The following is a 15,365-nucleotide window of genomic DNA, read 5'->3' as shown; positions in this document are numbered from 1 at the left end:
TCTCAAAATTTATTTTATGACAGAATATAGTCTATCCCTGTTAATTTTCTACTTGTCATTTTTTGTGTGTTTGGTTCTCTCTATATAACAAATAGGTCAAGGAGGCTGATAATGTTGTTAAGCTTTCTATATTATAATTCCTTCCAACAAAGTGAGGGGGCTCAAAATCTCCAAATATGATTGTGGATTTGACTTTATAGTTTTATTAATTTCTACTTCATGTATTTTGGAATTTTGTTATTAGGTACATACTGGTTTAGGATTGTTATACTTTCTTGAAGAAGTCACCTTATAATGGTTCTGAAGTGTTCCCCTTTATCTCTGAAAACACTTTTTCTTGACATTTATTTTATATTAATAGCTCTACTTCATATTTCTTGTGCTTATTTTACCCTTCTTTTGCTTTTAACCTATTGGTGTATTAATATTTAAAGGATGACATACGTATAGAGCATATAGTTATTGTTTCCTTTTACACAGGTTCAACAATTATTACTTTTAATTACAACATCTGTATCATTTATATTTAAATTAATTATTGATATTGTTGGGTAAAAAAAAGAACCCCTGGCATGAAGATTAGTTAAAAATTGGGTAAATGATAGTTTTGATGTAATATTGCGGAAAATGGGTTGAATAGTCCTGCTATAGAGAGAAGATTGTTGGAAGGTTTTGTTTCAACTCTCATCTATCATATGGTACACAGCAACAGATTTATTTTAATGTTTGTTAAAGTTTATTTTGCCAGTAAAAAATAATATATATACACATATACATAAAGCCATGGGAGATATTTTATAAACAAGTACGTATATTGCAAATGTTAAAATAATAATAATAATAAAGAAAACAATAAAATATTCCAAGCCTTGAGCACATCATCCTTTCCTGGAAAGATAGCTTATTTGTATCAGGCCACAAGGCCATACAAGAAAGTACTAAATAAGCCTGGGATTGGGGCTCAGAGGAAAAGTGCTCACCTAGCATGAGTGAGGCTCTGAGTTTGATCCTCAGCACCACATAAAAATTAAATAAGGGTATTGTGTCCACCTACAACTAAAGAATAAATGTTTTTTAAAAAAGAAAGAACTAATAAAATCATTCCCAGTACATAGGCAAATAAAATTTCTTCAGATTGCTTGCTGAGAAGATATTGCTACATTTAATTCCAGTTTTCCTGGATTCTGGGTGGACTAGAAATCTATATCCCATTGAAATCACAACATTATTGCTCAGGCAAAAACAGATTCTGCTTGGATGTCATCTGTCCATAGTTTACAAAGGGTCTAACAGCTGGAAGGTGGCTGACTTTTTTTCAATGAAATCTCCCAAAGCAACATCAAAACTGAAGTTTCAGTGGTTGAGTGCATGGCTCCAGGCAGAAACATCAGGAGGAAGGACATGGCAGAGGAAAACTTCTCCCCTCATGGCATCCAGAAAGCAGAGAGTGAGGAGCCAGAGCCAAAATGTAATCCCCAAGGGCACACCACCACTGGCCTACTTTCTCTAGTCAAGCACTACCCAGTGATTCATTCAAATTATTAATTCACCCAATGGATTTATCCACTGTTGAGGTTATGTAATAATTTAATCATTTCATAATTTAGTCATTTCACCTCTGAACATTCCTATATTGGATATCACCTTTCCAGTACATGAGTTTCTCAGGGGACATTTCAGATCCAAACCATAACCGTGAAATTGCCTTTTCTTTTCTTTATCACTCATTTCTAGTAGTTAGAACATAGAAAACTGTGCTTGTAGTAGTCAGGGTTCTACAGAGAATCAGAATTAACAGGATATGTATCTACATGTATTTCTGTCTATCTGTTGAAGGAGTTCCTTTAAGAAATTGTCATATGCAATTTTGGAGGCAATGACTTGAAAATATTCAAGGTAGACTAGCAGGATGGAAGCTCAGGAAGAGCTGATGTTACACTTCAGTCCAAAAACAATGATGAGAAAATACATCTTTTTGGGGGGAGGCCAATCTTTTTCTTAAGGTCTTCTATTGATTAAGTGAAGCCCAACCACATTTTGAAGGGTGTCCTGCTTTACTCAAAGACTACTGACTTAAATGTGGATTTCATCTCAAAATGCCTTTACAACATCCAGACATGTTTGACAAATAACTGAGTATCGTGGCCCTAACCAATTTGACAGATAAAATTAACTATCACCAGTTCCCCTGTCATCAATTTGGCACACAGAAGCATCTCCCTAAATCACAATGTACATCTAAATAAAGAGAATAACAAGTTATACTTCCACCTAACATGATAAGACTCGCCTGCATACAACTGAACTACACTCATGATGTCCTCTCCTCCTCCCCTTGATAGACATCCCCAAATGCAAAACACTAAGACATACACTTAACAATGCTTAATACTATGATAAACAGTCAAAATTATTTGTTACATATAAAAGGGTGAGATTCAAGAAAATAAGTATATTTGATCAATAAATACATACCACAAACATATTCATAATAAAATAAAGAAGATATGCAAATGAAAATTACAGTCCTCTCCTCTGAAAATGGTCATGTGTTGCTGCTGGTACTCATAACTATCTTCTTCCACCTCCCATTCCATATTCCCTTCAATTCAGCAAGTAGTTCGGCTGCCTGTGGCATTTCTCTTGCTGTGGTGATGCCAACCTTCATTCCTGAAGGGTCCTGGCCACTCTTACTCCTGCCTGGGTTGGGCTGATGTAGTTTCCCATGGACATTAAGCACAGGGGATGTAACACTAAGAGGCACCCTAAGGAACTCCTGTATTCCAAACATTCCCTTCCTTCCCTCCCTGGGGAGCAGCTGTCCCATGTCCCCCTGGCTGCCAGGATCCATCACTCAGGCCCACCAGCTAACTCTACCCTTGGGTTCTTGACTCAAAGCAAGAAGAGCCCAACATGGCCAGTGATAGTTGTCCTTTCCAATTCAGTGAACTCATTGTTGTCTCTTGATGGAAGCATTTCTTCTGTGAAACTAAGATCTCCATGTCAGCAGGGCATAAGGTCATGGGGACAGGAAGCACATACATTGCTAGTGGGTCACTGGGGGCCATAGTGAGAGTTGCCATACCCATTCCCATTTCTTGATTTTTGGACCCATGAATCCTGGCTGTGGGGGAAACAGTGCCACATGTCAGACACTAGTTCAGAGCATGTGCAGCCTCCTGAGGAACCTGGCCCCAGCCTGCAAGGTGTCTCCATGTAGCTGCCACTGTCATGGAGTCTTCAAAGGGCTACAGCACCCCTCATCAAGCCAGCTACCTCAAGAGGAGGGAGAACAAACATATACATAATCCTCCATAGAAACTAAGGGACAGGAAATACAAAGGATGAAGGGGACAGCCTGATCTGACCACAGGAAGCCATTGATGCCTAGGGTCTGGCTGACAGCAAAAGGCTCTGGTGTTGTCTGTGTCCCAGTGATCACAAGTCCTGGTGGGCAAGGTTCTCCCGAGTGACAAGGACAAGGGAATACAGAAGATGACCAAGCTAAAGAGGGACCACATGAAAGCCCAGCATGGCCTGAGCACTAACTGGACACAGCCCTGTCCACACTGGGCTCCTCACAGCCTTCTTCTGTCTTCAGCTGTAGCTGATTCAGGACAATGAAAACAGGTTCTAGAAGGTTCCCAGTGTTTCCATTTATTTTCTCTCTCTAATTTGGAATTTTCTGTTTATTAACCAATCAATCCACTGGGTCAAGATTTTGAAAAATATTTATATTCTGATTCTTATATTCAGGATGGAAGTAAGAAGTTGTGGCTCAGTGCACAGTGATGTTGAGAGAGGGATGGAGTCATCCCAGCGTCACCTCTGCTAGAACAGGAAAGGTGAGTGCACAAGGGACGGTACAGGACAGGGGTCCTGTGCACTGGTCTCACTTCTGCACATTATGCCAATAGGAATGTGGATGGCTTAATGATCCATGTCAGAAAGGGACTCCAGAGTTCTTCTAGTCACAAATGCTTGAACAAATCTTGTGTTGCTCAGTCCCACACAAGGCAGCTGTCTCTGCTACAGAACAAAAGTGTGATGAACAAAATCAGGGCAGTAGCTCAAAGGGACAACATTCTGAAGAACCCAGAACTCACCCAAAGATCCAAGAGAATTCCCACAACCTTCTCCATTCCCCTCTATCACACCTTCTACCATTTTAAGCCCTCCAGAGTCTCACCTTTATGGGGCTAGAGAAGTATTGGAGTGATGGGCACTGGTGTTGCCTGGGTCAGAAAAACAACAAGACAGAGTCAAAATCCAAAAGATATGTGAAGAATGAATAAATTATGGGGCAGATGAGGGACCCTCCTTGTTCTCCCATCTACACTACTCCAAGGGTCTCAGGGACAACATTCTCTGAACAGTTATGGAATAGCTCTCTTCTTTTCTACCTATGAGAAGAAAACAACCTGTGTGTGCCAGGGAGGAGGCAGAGCTATAAGGGCTTGAGAAATCCCCTAGGCCTGGATCCCAGGGAAGGTTCCTGAACTGTAACTGGAAACCTTAGAAAGGATCAAGAGGCATGAGGATAGGAGATGCCCAGGCACTTAACCAACCACTCTCCTGGTTGTATCCAGCAGGGACCTACCCCTTTGCCCTCTGAATGCTGGGATCAGGTCCCCACCATGACAATCATAATGGTGATCATCTTGTCCTTTATTTTCCTTGTGCTTTACAATAGAGTGAGTCAGCAAGTGTGTATGGATGATGCTTCCCATTAATGAGACAGAGCTCACTTCTACCAGGGGCCTAGACCAGGTACACCCAGAACCCTTGACTACCCTACCTGCATTGCGCCACGACCTCATAACAGCCACCACAGCTCCAGTGACCACAACTACAAAGAGAACCAGGCCAGCAACAAGTCCCATGACAGGGATGATGGACAGAGCAGGTGATTCTGGGAAGGGAAGGAAGGTAGGTGAGTGACCCTGACCCCTAGCTCTCAGCCCTGACCCTACTGAGGGTTTTCAGAAGGGCTCCTGCTTTTCCTGCCAACAGGCTCTGTGCCCTCAGCCCCTCCTTACCCCATCTCACAGTGCGGGGCTCAGGCAGCCCCTCATGATGCACATGACATGTGTATCTCTGCTCCTCCTCAGCAGGCACCACCACAGCTGCCCACTTCTGGAAGGTTCCATCCCCTGCAGGCCTGGTCTCCACAAGCTCCATGTTCTGAATCTGGTCCTCCCCATCCCTCTGCCAGGTCAGGGTGATCTCCTTAGGGTAGAAGCCCAAGGCCCAGCACCTCAGGCTGACATCTCCTTCAGCGCTTAAGTGACGGGTCACATGTGTCTTTGGAGACTCTGAAGGGAAGAATTAGAAAAATAAGACATTTGGGGGCTGGGGCTGTAGCTCAGTGGTAGAGTGCTTGCCTAACACATGGGATGCACTAAGTTCGATCCCCAGCACCACATAAAAAATAAATAAATAAATAAATAAAAGTATTGTGTCCATCTACAACTAAAAATATTTTTTTAATAAGACATTTTACATTACCTCCCATGGCCACTGAACCAGTGCTCATGTGACCATACTAAGTACACACAGGACAATGGAAGTGAGGAAGGAAAGCAAAACCCAAGCACCAGCCTGGACTCAAGCTTCTGAGATAATCTCTGTTTCCTTGGAAAGTTGTAGAATCAGACTGACCAGGGAAAGATGCCCCAGATCTCTAAGAGGGACTTCAGGTTCTGACCTGAATGGAGACCCAGAGACTCACAAAACCTGGAGTCCAACCTCAAACAATTTGAATGTGGAGCTGAGAACAAGGCCTGAGAAAGTCACTTTGTGGTATCCAAGGCTGCTGTCAGGGTCAAAGCAATGTGCTCTTAAGTTTGTTCAGAGATCTTCTCCCTCCCATTCCAAGAAAGACTTGATGCCTTAAGGTTCTCTGGTATTCTGTTAGGAATTCCATTTTTGTCCAAACTATGTCGGACTCCCCTCATCCCCTGGTACCTGTGTGCAGCAACTTGTCCTTCCCTTTCTCCAGGAATCTGCGGAGCCACTCCAGGCACTCCTCCTGCAGGTAGGCCCTGTAGTGCTCTGCATCTCCTGAATCCTCCCATTTGCGCTGGGTGATCTGAGCAGCCTTGTCCCAGGCGGTCCAAGAGCGCAGGTCCTCATTCAGGGAGATGTAATCCGCACCATCATAGGCAAACTCCTCATATCCACGAAGGAGGCTTCCATCTGGCCCAAGGTCACAGCCAGAAATCCACTGGAAGGTGTGAGAGCCTGGCCCCGCCCCAGAAGTCACACTGGCTTTGCTCCAGCTTTTACATCTGGTGCTTAACTCTGCCAGTGCAACCGGGAGCCAGGGTGGGAGGAGGGGTGGGTCTAAGGCCTTTTCTGCCTGAAAGGAAAATGAAACCCCAGCGAATACCCGCGGGGTCTGAGTTGAGAGGCCAAGTGGTGTGGGGGCCTGGAAAGGAGACACAGTCTCTGAGACCGCGGTCGACCTTAGCTCCTACTAAAGAGGTGGGGACATTTGTCCCCTGCCACCCAGTCCCGGTCACTCACCGTCCTCGCTCTGGTTGAGGTAGCGGAGGGTGGAGCGCAGGTTCCAGCGCAACTTCTGCTCGTGCGCCTCCGCGATCTTAGTTTGCGCTTCCCAAAACGCTGGCGTCTCATACTCCATCCACTGCGCGCGCGGCTCCACCCTCGGATTCAGGGCGTCGCTGTCAAAGCGCAGGAACAGCGTGTCGTCCACATAGCCCACCGAGGTGTAAAAAGCCTCTTCGTGGCCAGCTCGGAACACGGAGGTGTGGAAATAACGCAGGGAGTGGGACCCTGAGGACAGAGAGCAGCTAAGCCCCAGTGCAACCTCCTCCGGACCGGGGTCCCTTGTTGATCCGGCCCGTGATGGGAAGAGGGGACGCGGGGACTCGTGAGTCCAAAAGGGGGCAGAAGGACCGGTAATTTAGGTCAGGACAGGACGAGTCCGAGATGGAGGAAAAGTTCAGGCTTCACAAGGTAGAAATGCCGCTTCCCTGAATCTGCGACCCCGCCGGGCGGTCGGTCCCCTAGATCCTACCCACAGAGGCTGTTTCCCGTGGGACCTCGTACTCACTTGCCCAGGTTTGGTTCAGGGTTAGAGGCCCCAAAAGCAGCAAGAACAGGGTTCTGAACTCCATGACTCACACCCCATAGACGGGGAGAATCCGAGTTCCTGCGGGTGTATGCGGCTTTTGTTACCGGGAATCGTGGCGACGACTCTGATTGGCTTCTCTAGAAACTGTGGGCACGTCAGGAGTCACCAGGCAGAAGAACCTGACTCAGGTTGAGAGATGAGGAAGTGAAGTTCCCGGGAGGTGGGGAATCCCCAGAATTTGGCTTCCTCCTCACACCCGCTATAGCTAGGTATTTGTTAAAAATCTATAAAACATACCGAAATCTGAGAATTCTACAACTTTAAAATTCTTTGCTCAGCTTCACATCCTCACCTCATGTTTCTACAGCCCTGCTTTCCAGACCCTCTCATTCCTCAGGCCCTGCGCCCTCACTCACCTCCCATGACTACTCTCCCACCTCTGTGAGCCATCCTGCAAATGTGAGTCAAGTTGTGCCATTTCTTCATTTAAAATGCTCCAGTGGCTCCATCTCATTCTGGACAAACCTCTAAAATGTGAGGCCCACACATAGGCTTAGGGCTGTTTTAGTCATAGTTGTATCCCCAGGATATAGAGCCATGCCTGGTTCATAGGACACTAAGATAATAGGCGTTCAATGAAAGAATGACAAATCAGATTGTATTAAAGTTTAATAGCATCAATGAAATAATAAAATAAAAAATAGAAAACCAAACATTAGGAAAGATATCCTGCCCACTGAAGCCTATCTTTTTTTAGAGAGAGAGAGAGAGAGAAGAGAGAGAATTTTTTAATATTCATTTTTCAGTTTTCGGTGGTCACAACATCTTTATTTTTATTTTATTTTTTTATGTGGTGCTGAGGATCAAACCCAGCACCCTGGGCATGCCAGGCTAACGTGTTACCGCTTGAGCCACATCCCCAACCCAAGAAGCCTATCTTTGATAGATTAACTGCACGCTAAAGTTAGCTAGGGATGCACAAAACTCCCTCATCAAACAATCCCTAGTCTCAAATTATGGGGGGGGGGGGGTGGAAATCACACCTGGAAGAGTAGTTGCCAGAAACACTGACCACAAAAAAAAATCAGATTCAAGTCATTTCAGCTAACGTTTATATCTTCCTTAGATCCACTGGACTGCAACTGTTAACAAAATAAAAGAGATTACATGTGAAAGAGATAAGATATATGGAGCCCACATTCCAGAAGAAGCTATTTTTCAAAACACTGAAAAATTGAGGCACCTATCTGTCTGGGTCCTACTTGTCTTCCCTTCAAAAATCATATAAAAGACTCTCTCTTAGGGAAAGTAGTAAGATGGTTATTGAAGGCAAAAGCCAACCATCTTCTAACAATGCCAGCTTGTTCCTAATAACGCTCTTTCTTTCTCTATCACTCTGCCTCTTGAATCATTGACTCCATGAGGTGGCAGCGAACCAATCCATCTTGTGTAGTTACAAGCAGAGGTTGTTATCACTAGTTCAATCCCTGGTATCAAAAATAAATTAATTAAAAAATGAAAAACAGGGCGGTGAGTTGGAAGTGGGAGTCCGCGCTTTTGGGGCGATGCAGAGCGGCTGATGGCGGCCTCTGTATTGGTGTCCGGGTGTCGGGCAGAGGTGGCCACAGCGCAAGGTGTGGCGGGCCGACCCGGGTTCCCTCTACTCTGCGAGCCCTGCCCGGCCTGAGGCGGGAATTTAACGCTCTCAGAAGTATACTGTGGAACCAAAGAAGGCAAAACCACCAAGGGTCATCTGAAATTGTGCTTGGCTCACTGATAATCCCCGGACAAAATCAGAGATCACTACTCAAGCATAAGCTGGCCCTCCAGTTTTCCTAAGACTGCTACAAAGATGTTTGACATAAAGGCTTGGGCTGAGTATATTGTGGAATGGGCTGCAAAAGACCCATATGGGTTCCTTACAACAGTTATTTTGGCCCTTACTCCACTGTTCCTAGCAAGTGCTGTACTGTCTGGAAATTGGCCAAGATGATTGAAGCCAGGGAGAAGGAACAAAAGAAGAAACAAAAACATCAAGAGAATATTGCAAAAGCTAAACGACTCAAAAAGGACTGAAGGAATGAATAGGCTCTGCAACCAGAGAAAAATCATTTGGAAAATTATGCAGCTTTGGAAGGACTCACTAAGGTTTCTTTGGATTTCATGATAGTATTATTTAGTAAATGAAATCTGATCATGTAGAAGAATCATGTTTTGACCTCCATACTGTAGTTTTAGGCTTGGGTACCGAAGTTTGTTGGTATCTACTGGCAGTTATAAATAAGCATACATACAGGTTGAGCATCCCTAATCAGAAAATCTCAAACTCGGAATGCTCCAAAATCCAAAATTTTTTGTGCATAAACATGATGCCACAAGTGGAAAACTGCAGTCAAAACACAAGTATGCTAAAAATATATAAAAATACCACATAAAATTACTTTCAGGCTATACGAAACAAATGAATTTTGTGTTTAGACTAAGGTTCTGTCCTCAACACATCTCATTATGTATATGCAAATATTTCAAAATCTGAAAAAAATCAAACACTTCTGGTCCCAGACATTTCAGATAAGGAATACCCAACTTGCAACACAAATTCTTCATAGGTGATTAAGTCATTTGCCATTTTGCAGCTTTTGTACTGAAATGATTATGGAGAAATGAGTTTAGATTGTGAACTTTATTCAAATAGTGGCTTAAAATGGGATCCTGTTCTGAACAAAGCATGTTAAGAATATAAGACAATTATCCTTTCTGAGGTGAAAAGTTTGTTCTTAAAGGAGATACAGTATAATAATCACATCTTTTATCAATGTACTCATTTTTTGATTTCTCAAAGTAAAATAGTATTAATGAGTATACAAGTCTGTTTTCTTCATTTTTTTTTCTGATTTTAGCCTTTAAGAAAACTGGCAATTATCAAGACATTCTCATTTTTAAAACCTAATTTTATAAAGAATTATCTTGATTATGTAGAATACTGTCTTCTGGTTATAACAGTCTTTGTACTTATGAACATTGCCATTTTCTTAAGAGATGTGTTGTTGAGAAGAATGACACTATGATTTAAAGCTTGTAGTAAAAAAGCCAAATACTGTAGTATCCTGGAACCATTTTATTTTTGTGTTATATAATACAGTGAAACAGTTAAAAAGTTTTATCAAGTAATTTGTTGGTTATATAGATGGCACTTTTGGTTTTATTCCATTCTTTAACTCATAGGTAGTAATGTCCTGTACTTTTTGATCCAAAAAGTTTGAGATAAAGATTGAAATTTCATATTTTTTTAATATAGTTAACAGCTAAACCATAACTTCTTCAATGGTAAGAAAGGCTTAAAAGTTGGGAAGATTTTGTCGGGTATAGTAATAATTGTACAAATAGAATAAAATTGTATTCAAAATGAGAATGGTATAATTGAAAGTACAGAGCTAAAGGATCTTTCAGTTAAGTAGTATAACTGGAACTTTGACTATTAAACATGGCTTTTCTAAATGCATGGTCCAGTAATTTTATTCATTGTATTTAATAGCTTATTAATGTTTCTGCACCTCTGAGAATGAATACTAAGTAATTGTCCAACAGCTCTCATTTTAAAATGAAACCAGATAATGAAATAAATTTGATACTTTTATAAAAAAATGAAAAACAAATGTATCTCAAATTCTCAGCAATAATCACCAAAAAGCTTCAGCATCAAGAACCAAAGAAATTAAAATATATATTATTTAAACATCATATTTCAATGAGCGTATTCAAATTTTTCCTCAAAGTTCTAAGCACTGGGTGCATTCAAAGTGCCCTTTAACAGTGCTAACTAGTTACCTGTGAACATACATATTATACTAAGATGCATAATAGTATTTTCTTGAAACTGATTAACATAAATTTTAAAAGGCAATTAAGTTTTCAGCCATACTTCTTAGCATACTTCTTAGCAAAGATGTTATTTCATGCAAGCAGTGTACATGACAATTCACAAGTTCATTTTAGTGTAGTGTTTTGTGCTTATTAATTGCACAATGAAGCTTTGGTATTGGTTTTCTGTTTCTGTCTAACAAATTACCACAGAGTAGCTTCAAATTTTACTTGCTCACAAATAAAAGCAAATTTTTATTTGCTCAAAATTTATTTGCTCAAAATTTATTTGCTCACAGTTCACAAGGTGAAAAGTCCAGGCATGTTCAGGATTTCATCAGGCTGTGATGGGGTCTGCCACAGAGCTCATAGCTATTGGCAGCTGTTGGCAGAATTCTGTTACTTGCACTTTTAGAGATCAGTGCTCCATTTCCTGCCCCAGCTGCTGTGGTACCCAGCATTCCTTGCCACATGGCCACTCCATTCTCAAACCCTCCCTTCTCATTGGGAAGCCTCCCTCACTCATGGAATCTCCTTGCTCTACACAAAGCCAGTCCAGTGAAGGGCTGCTCTGATTCGGGCAGGATCACCAGGTTACTCACTCTGTCTTAAATTTAACTAATTTCAAACTTAAGTATGTCTGTAAAATCCTTCTCAGTACCACCTGGATGCCTGTTTGAATAACTGGGAAATATTGAATAAGCCTAAAAGTGCACATAATCCCCAACCCCAAAAAAGACTCAATTCTCCCAAGTTTCTGCTCTTGCCTGCTCTAGCTCTTAAAGATTACTGACCACACAAGTCTTTTATAGATTAACCACACACTAAAGTTAGCTAGAGATGCACAAATCTCCCTTACCAAATACTCCCTAGTCCCAAATTGTGAGAGAAATTCATACGTGGAAGAGTACTTGCCAGAAACAGTGATCACAACAAAAATCAGATACAAGTCATTTCAATATTTTCCTTTGCTCCCTTTAGGTCCTTTAGATCCACCAGACTGCAACTCTCATGAACCTACATGAAAGAGGTAAAATGTATACAGCCCACATTCCAGAAGAGGCTATTTTTCAAAACACTGAAAAACTGAAGCACCTCTCTATCTGGGTCCTGCACATCTTCCCTTGAAAAATCATATAAAAGATTCTTAAGGAAAAGGGTAAGATGGTCATTGAAGGCAAAAAGCCAGCTTGTTCCTAGTAATACCCTTTCTTTCTCTGTCACTCTGCCTCTTGGATCATTGACTCCATAAGTTGGCAGTGAACTAAATCTCCTTGTGCACTTACAAGAAGATGTTGTTATCATAGGGCATCTTAGATTCTGCCTAGCATGGCCTGGGGCTTCATTTTGTGTTGAACTGGATCACCGTCAGAAATCAAAATTCAAATAAGTAGATTGTTCTGAATGTTAATAAAATATTTTGTTTCTACTTAGTCGTGGAACTTCTCCTTCACTCTTAAAAGTAAATGACAATGTGTATAATATCTCAAGCTAATTTAGGACAAATTCAAGTGCAATCGAAATGTAAATCTAATTAAAGTACATTATGAAGATGATGGAATATGATGTCCCCCTTTTTGTGTCCCCAGCAACAATAGTTTGGCAGCCAACTACAGAAAAAAAGCCTTTGCAGGAGCTTTGGGATCCATACAGGGTATTATAACACTCTGGTGAGTCCTAAGACAGAGAGAGACCATTTGAGAGAGTAGACCCATGCCATGGTGAGACTGGCTGATCGTGGTCCCAGCTAGAGACTCTGAAAGTTGGCCTTAGTCTTGCCACCAGCACCATCCACCAAGAGATTATGTCAAAATAAGAAGTTTCTGCCCAGCAAATGTAACAAACAGAGTGAACAGACAGCATACAGGATGGGGGGAAATTGCAAACTATTCACTTAACAAGGGATTAATATCCAGAATATATAAGGAACTCAAAAATCTCAACAGTAACATAAAAAATCCAGTTTAAAAATGGGCAAATGAATCTAGTAGACATTCTCAAAATAAGAAATTAAAATAGCCAAAAATCATATTTTAAAATGCCAAACATCATAGACCACCAGGCAAATGCAAATGAAAATTACAATGAGATCTCTTCTCAATGCATTCTGAATGCCTCTTGTTTAAAAAAAAAAAAACATAATAAATCTGTCAAGGAGGCAAAGAGACTTTCCTATTCTTCCAGATGGGAACATAAATTTTTATAGCCTTTGTAAAGAACAGTAAATACTGAGTTTACTCAAAAAGCTAAAAAGATGTGGCTTGGGTTGTGGCTCAGTGGTAGAGCACTTGCCTGCCATGTGTGAGACACTGGGTTCAATTCTCAGCACTGCATATAAAATAAAATAAATAAAATAAAGGTCCATCAACAACTAAAAAAAATAAAAATGAATTTCTAAAAATTTTTTTTTGTAGTTGCAGATGGACAGAATGCCTTTTTGATTTTTTTTAAATATTTATTTTTTAGTTGTCATTGTCATTCATTTTAGTTATTTATTTTTATGTGGTGCTGAGGATCAAACCCAGAGCCTTGCACGTGCTAGGCATGTGCTCTACCGCTGAGCCACAACCCCAGCCAGCCTCTTTGATTTATTTTTATATGGTGTTAAGGATTGAACCCATGCTAGGCAAGTGCTCTGTCACTGAGCTATAGCCTCAGCCCAATAAAAATAATTTTTCTCAATAAAAATTTTTTTAAAAAACTGAAAAGAAGTCTATTGTATGATCTAGCTGTGCCACTTTGAGGTGTATATCCAAAGGAAATGAAATCAGCATATCAAAGAAATACTTTCATTCTCATGGTTCATTGCAACACTATTCACATTAGCCAAGATATGTATCAACCAAAATTCAAAAGATGAATGGATAAAGTAAATGTGGTACATGTTGGAATATTTTTGAGTCACAAAACAAGAAGAAATCTTGACATTTGTGAAAACATGGATGTAACTGGTGGAGATTATATTAAGTGAAATAAGCCAGGCACAGGTAGGCAGATACCACCTGTTTTCTCTCATCTGTTGAAAGTTTAAAAAGTTGATCTCCAAGTAGAATAGTGGTTATTAAAGGCTAGGAAAGGTAAAGAGGTTGCCAGAATAGGGGGAGTTTGGATAATAGGCACCAGAATACAGTGACATTGGTGGAATAAGTTCTATTTTCTACAGTACAATAAGGTGATTATAGTTTATAACACCTATTATATATTTTATGAAGGACTAGAACAGAGGAGCTCAAAGTCTCCAAACATAAAGAAATGATAAGGAGATGGAAATGCTAGTTGCCATGATTTGAACTGGATATGTATATATATATATATATATATATATATATATATATATATATATATATATATTAAAATATTAAACTGCAACCAATAAATTGGCAAAAGTTTTACCTATTAATAGGAAAAAATTAAATTAAAAATTAACAAGCAAACAGTGATGAAGGATCAGAAGAAAAGGGGCTAACCCTGTCTCCATTTATGGATGATATGATTGCACCCTGAAATTCACAAGAGAAATGTTGGGAAGCTACTTCATGTAAAAGGAGCACTCAGCAAATTAGTAGGATATAAATTACTCAACAGTACTTTATTCATTTAAATAGTAGCAGGTTAAATGTGTGTGTGTGTGTGTGTGTGTGAAACCAAGAGTCTCCCACTATACCACTGAGCTACATCCCCAGACCACAAGTTAAAATTTTTGAAAAGATGACTTCAGGGCTGGAGATGTGGCTCAGCGGTAGCGCGCTCGCCTGGCATGCGTGCGGCCCGGGTTCGATCCTCAGCACCACATACCAACGAAGATGTTGTGTCCGCCGAGAACTAAAAAATAAATATTAAAAAAAAAAAGATGACTTCATACATAATAGGAACAATAAAAAGATTTTTCAAGTGAAATACAACTAAATAAGAAGTATTCAAATCCTATATAAGGAAAACTTCAGAGCACATATTTTACAAATTACAAAATTAAAAAACTATATCTGAACAGGTGGAGGGATATTCTTGGATAAGAAGACAAACATAAAGCTGTAATAGACTGCATTTACAAATGTAACACACCCTGATAAAATGTCAACAAGTTCTTATCTCTCAAGCTGGACATATTCATTATAAAATTCACATGTGAAAATAAATGCCTAATAATCTGGAAAACCTTGAAAATGAAGAACAAAGAGAGGAAGGGTAGGTAACTAGCCATACTAAAAATTTAAAGATTTTTTTTTCTTTTTTGGTACTGGGGACGTTACCACTGAGCTACATCTCAAGCCCTTTTTGTTTTTTATTTTGAGACAGGGTTTCACTAAATTGCCTACAGCCTGGCTAAATTACTAAGCCTGGCCTGGAACTTGTGATCCTGCCTCAGGCTCTGGAGTCACTGAGATTACAAGTGTGCACCACCACA

General features: G+C 40.6%; 1 protein-coding gene and 1 pseudogene across 1 annotated transcript; one reads left to right on the top strand and one right to left on the bottom strand.

Annotated features, from left to right (window-relative positions):
• Positions 1-749: 749 nt before the first annotated feature.
• On the bottom strand, positions 750-7,195 carry LOC113177967 (saoe class I histocompatibility antigen, A alpha chain-like). The gene is made up of 7 exons (XM_077801610.1): positions 7,079-7,195; positions 6,529-6,798; positions 5,968-6,243; positions 5,040-5,315; positions 4,799-4,912; positions 4,190-4,235; positions 750-4,029 (listed from the first exon to the last, which is right to left on the bottom strand). Exons 1-6 carry the CDS (start codon positions 7,140-7,142, stop codon positions 4,192-4,194), a joined length of 1,044 nt encoding a protein of 347 aa, XP_077657736.1. The 5' UTR covers positions 7,143-7,195; the 3' UTR covers positions 750-4,029; positions 4,190-4,191.
• Positions 7,196-8,797: 1,602 nt separating this feature from the next.
• On the top strand, positions 8,798-9,276 carry LOC144256716 (small integral membrane protein 15-like; annotated as a pseudogene).
• The last annotated feature ends 6,089 nt before the right edge of the window (positions 9,277-15,365 follow it).

This window comes from Urocitellus parryii, chromosome 8, assembly GCF_045843805.1.
Source record: "Urocitellus parryii isolate mUroPar1 chromosome 8, mUroPar1.hap1, whole genome shotgun sequence".
Classification (NCBI taxonomy): Eukaryota; Metazoa; Chordata; class Mammalia; order Rodentia; family Sciuridae; genus Urocitellus; species Urocitellus parryii.
This window is presented reverse-complemented; position numbering and strand designations above follow the sequence as displayed.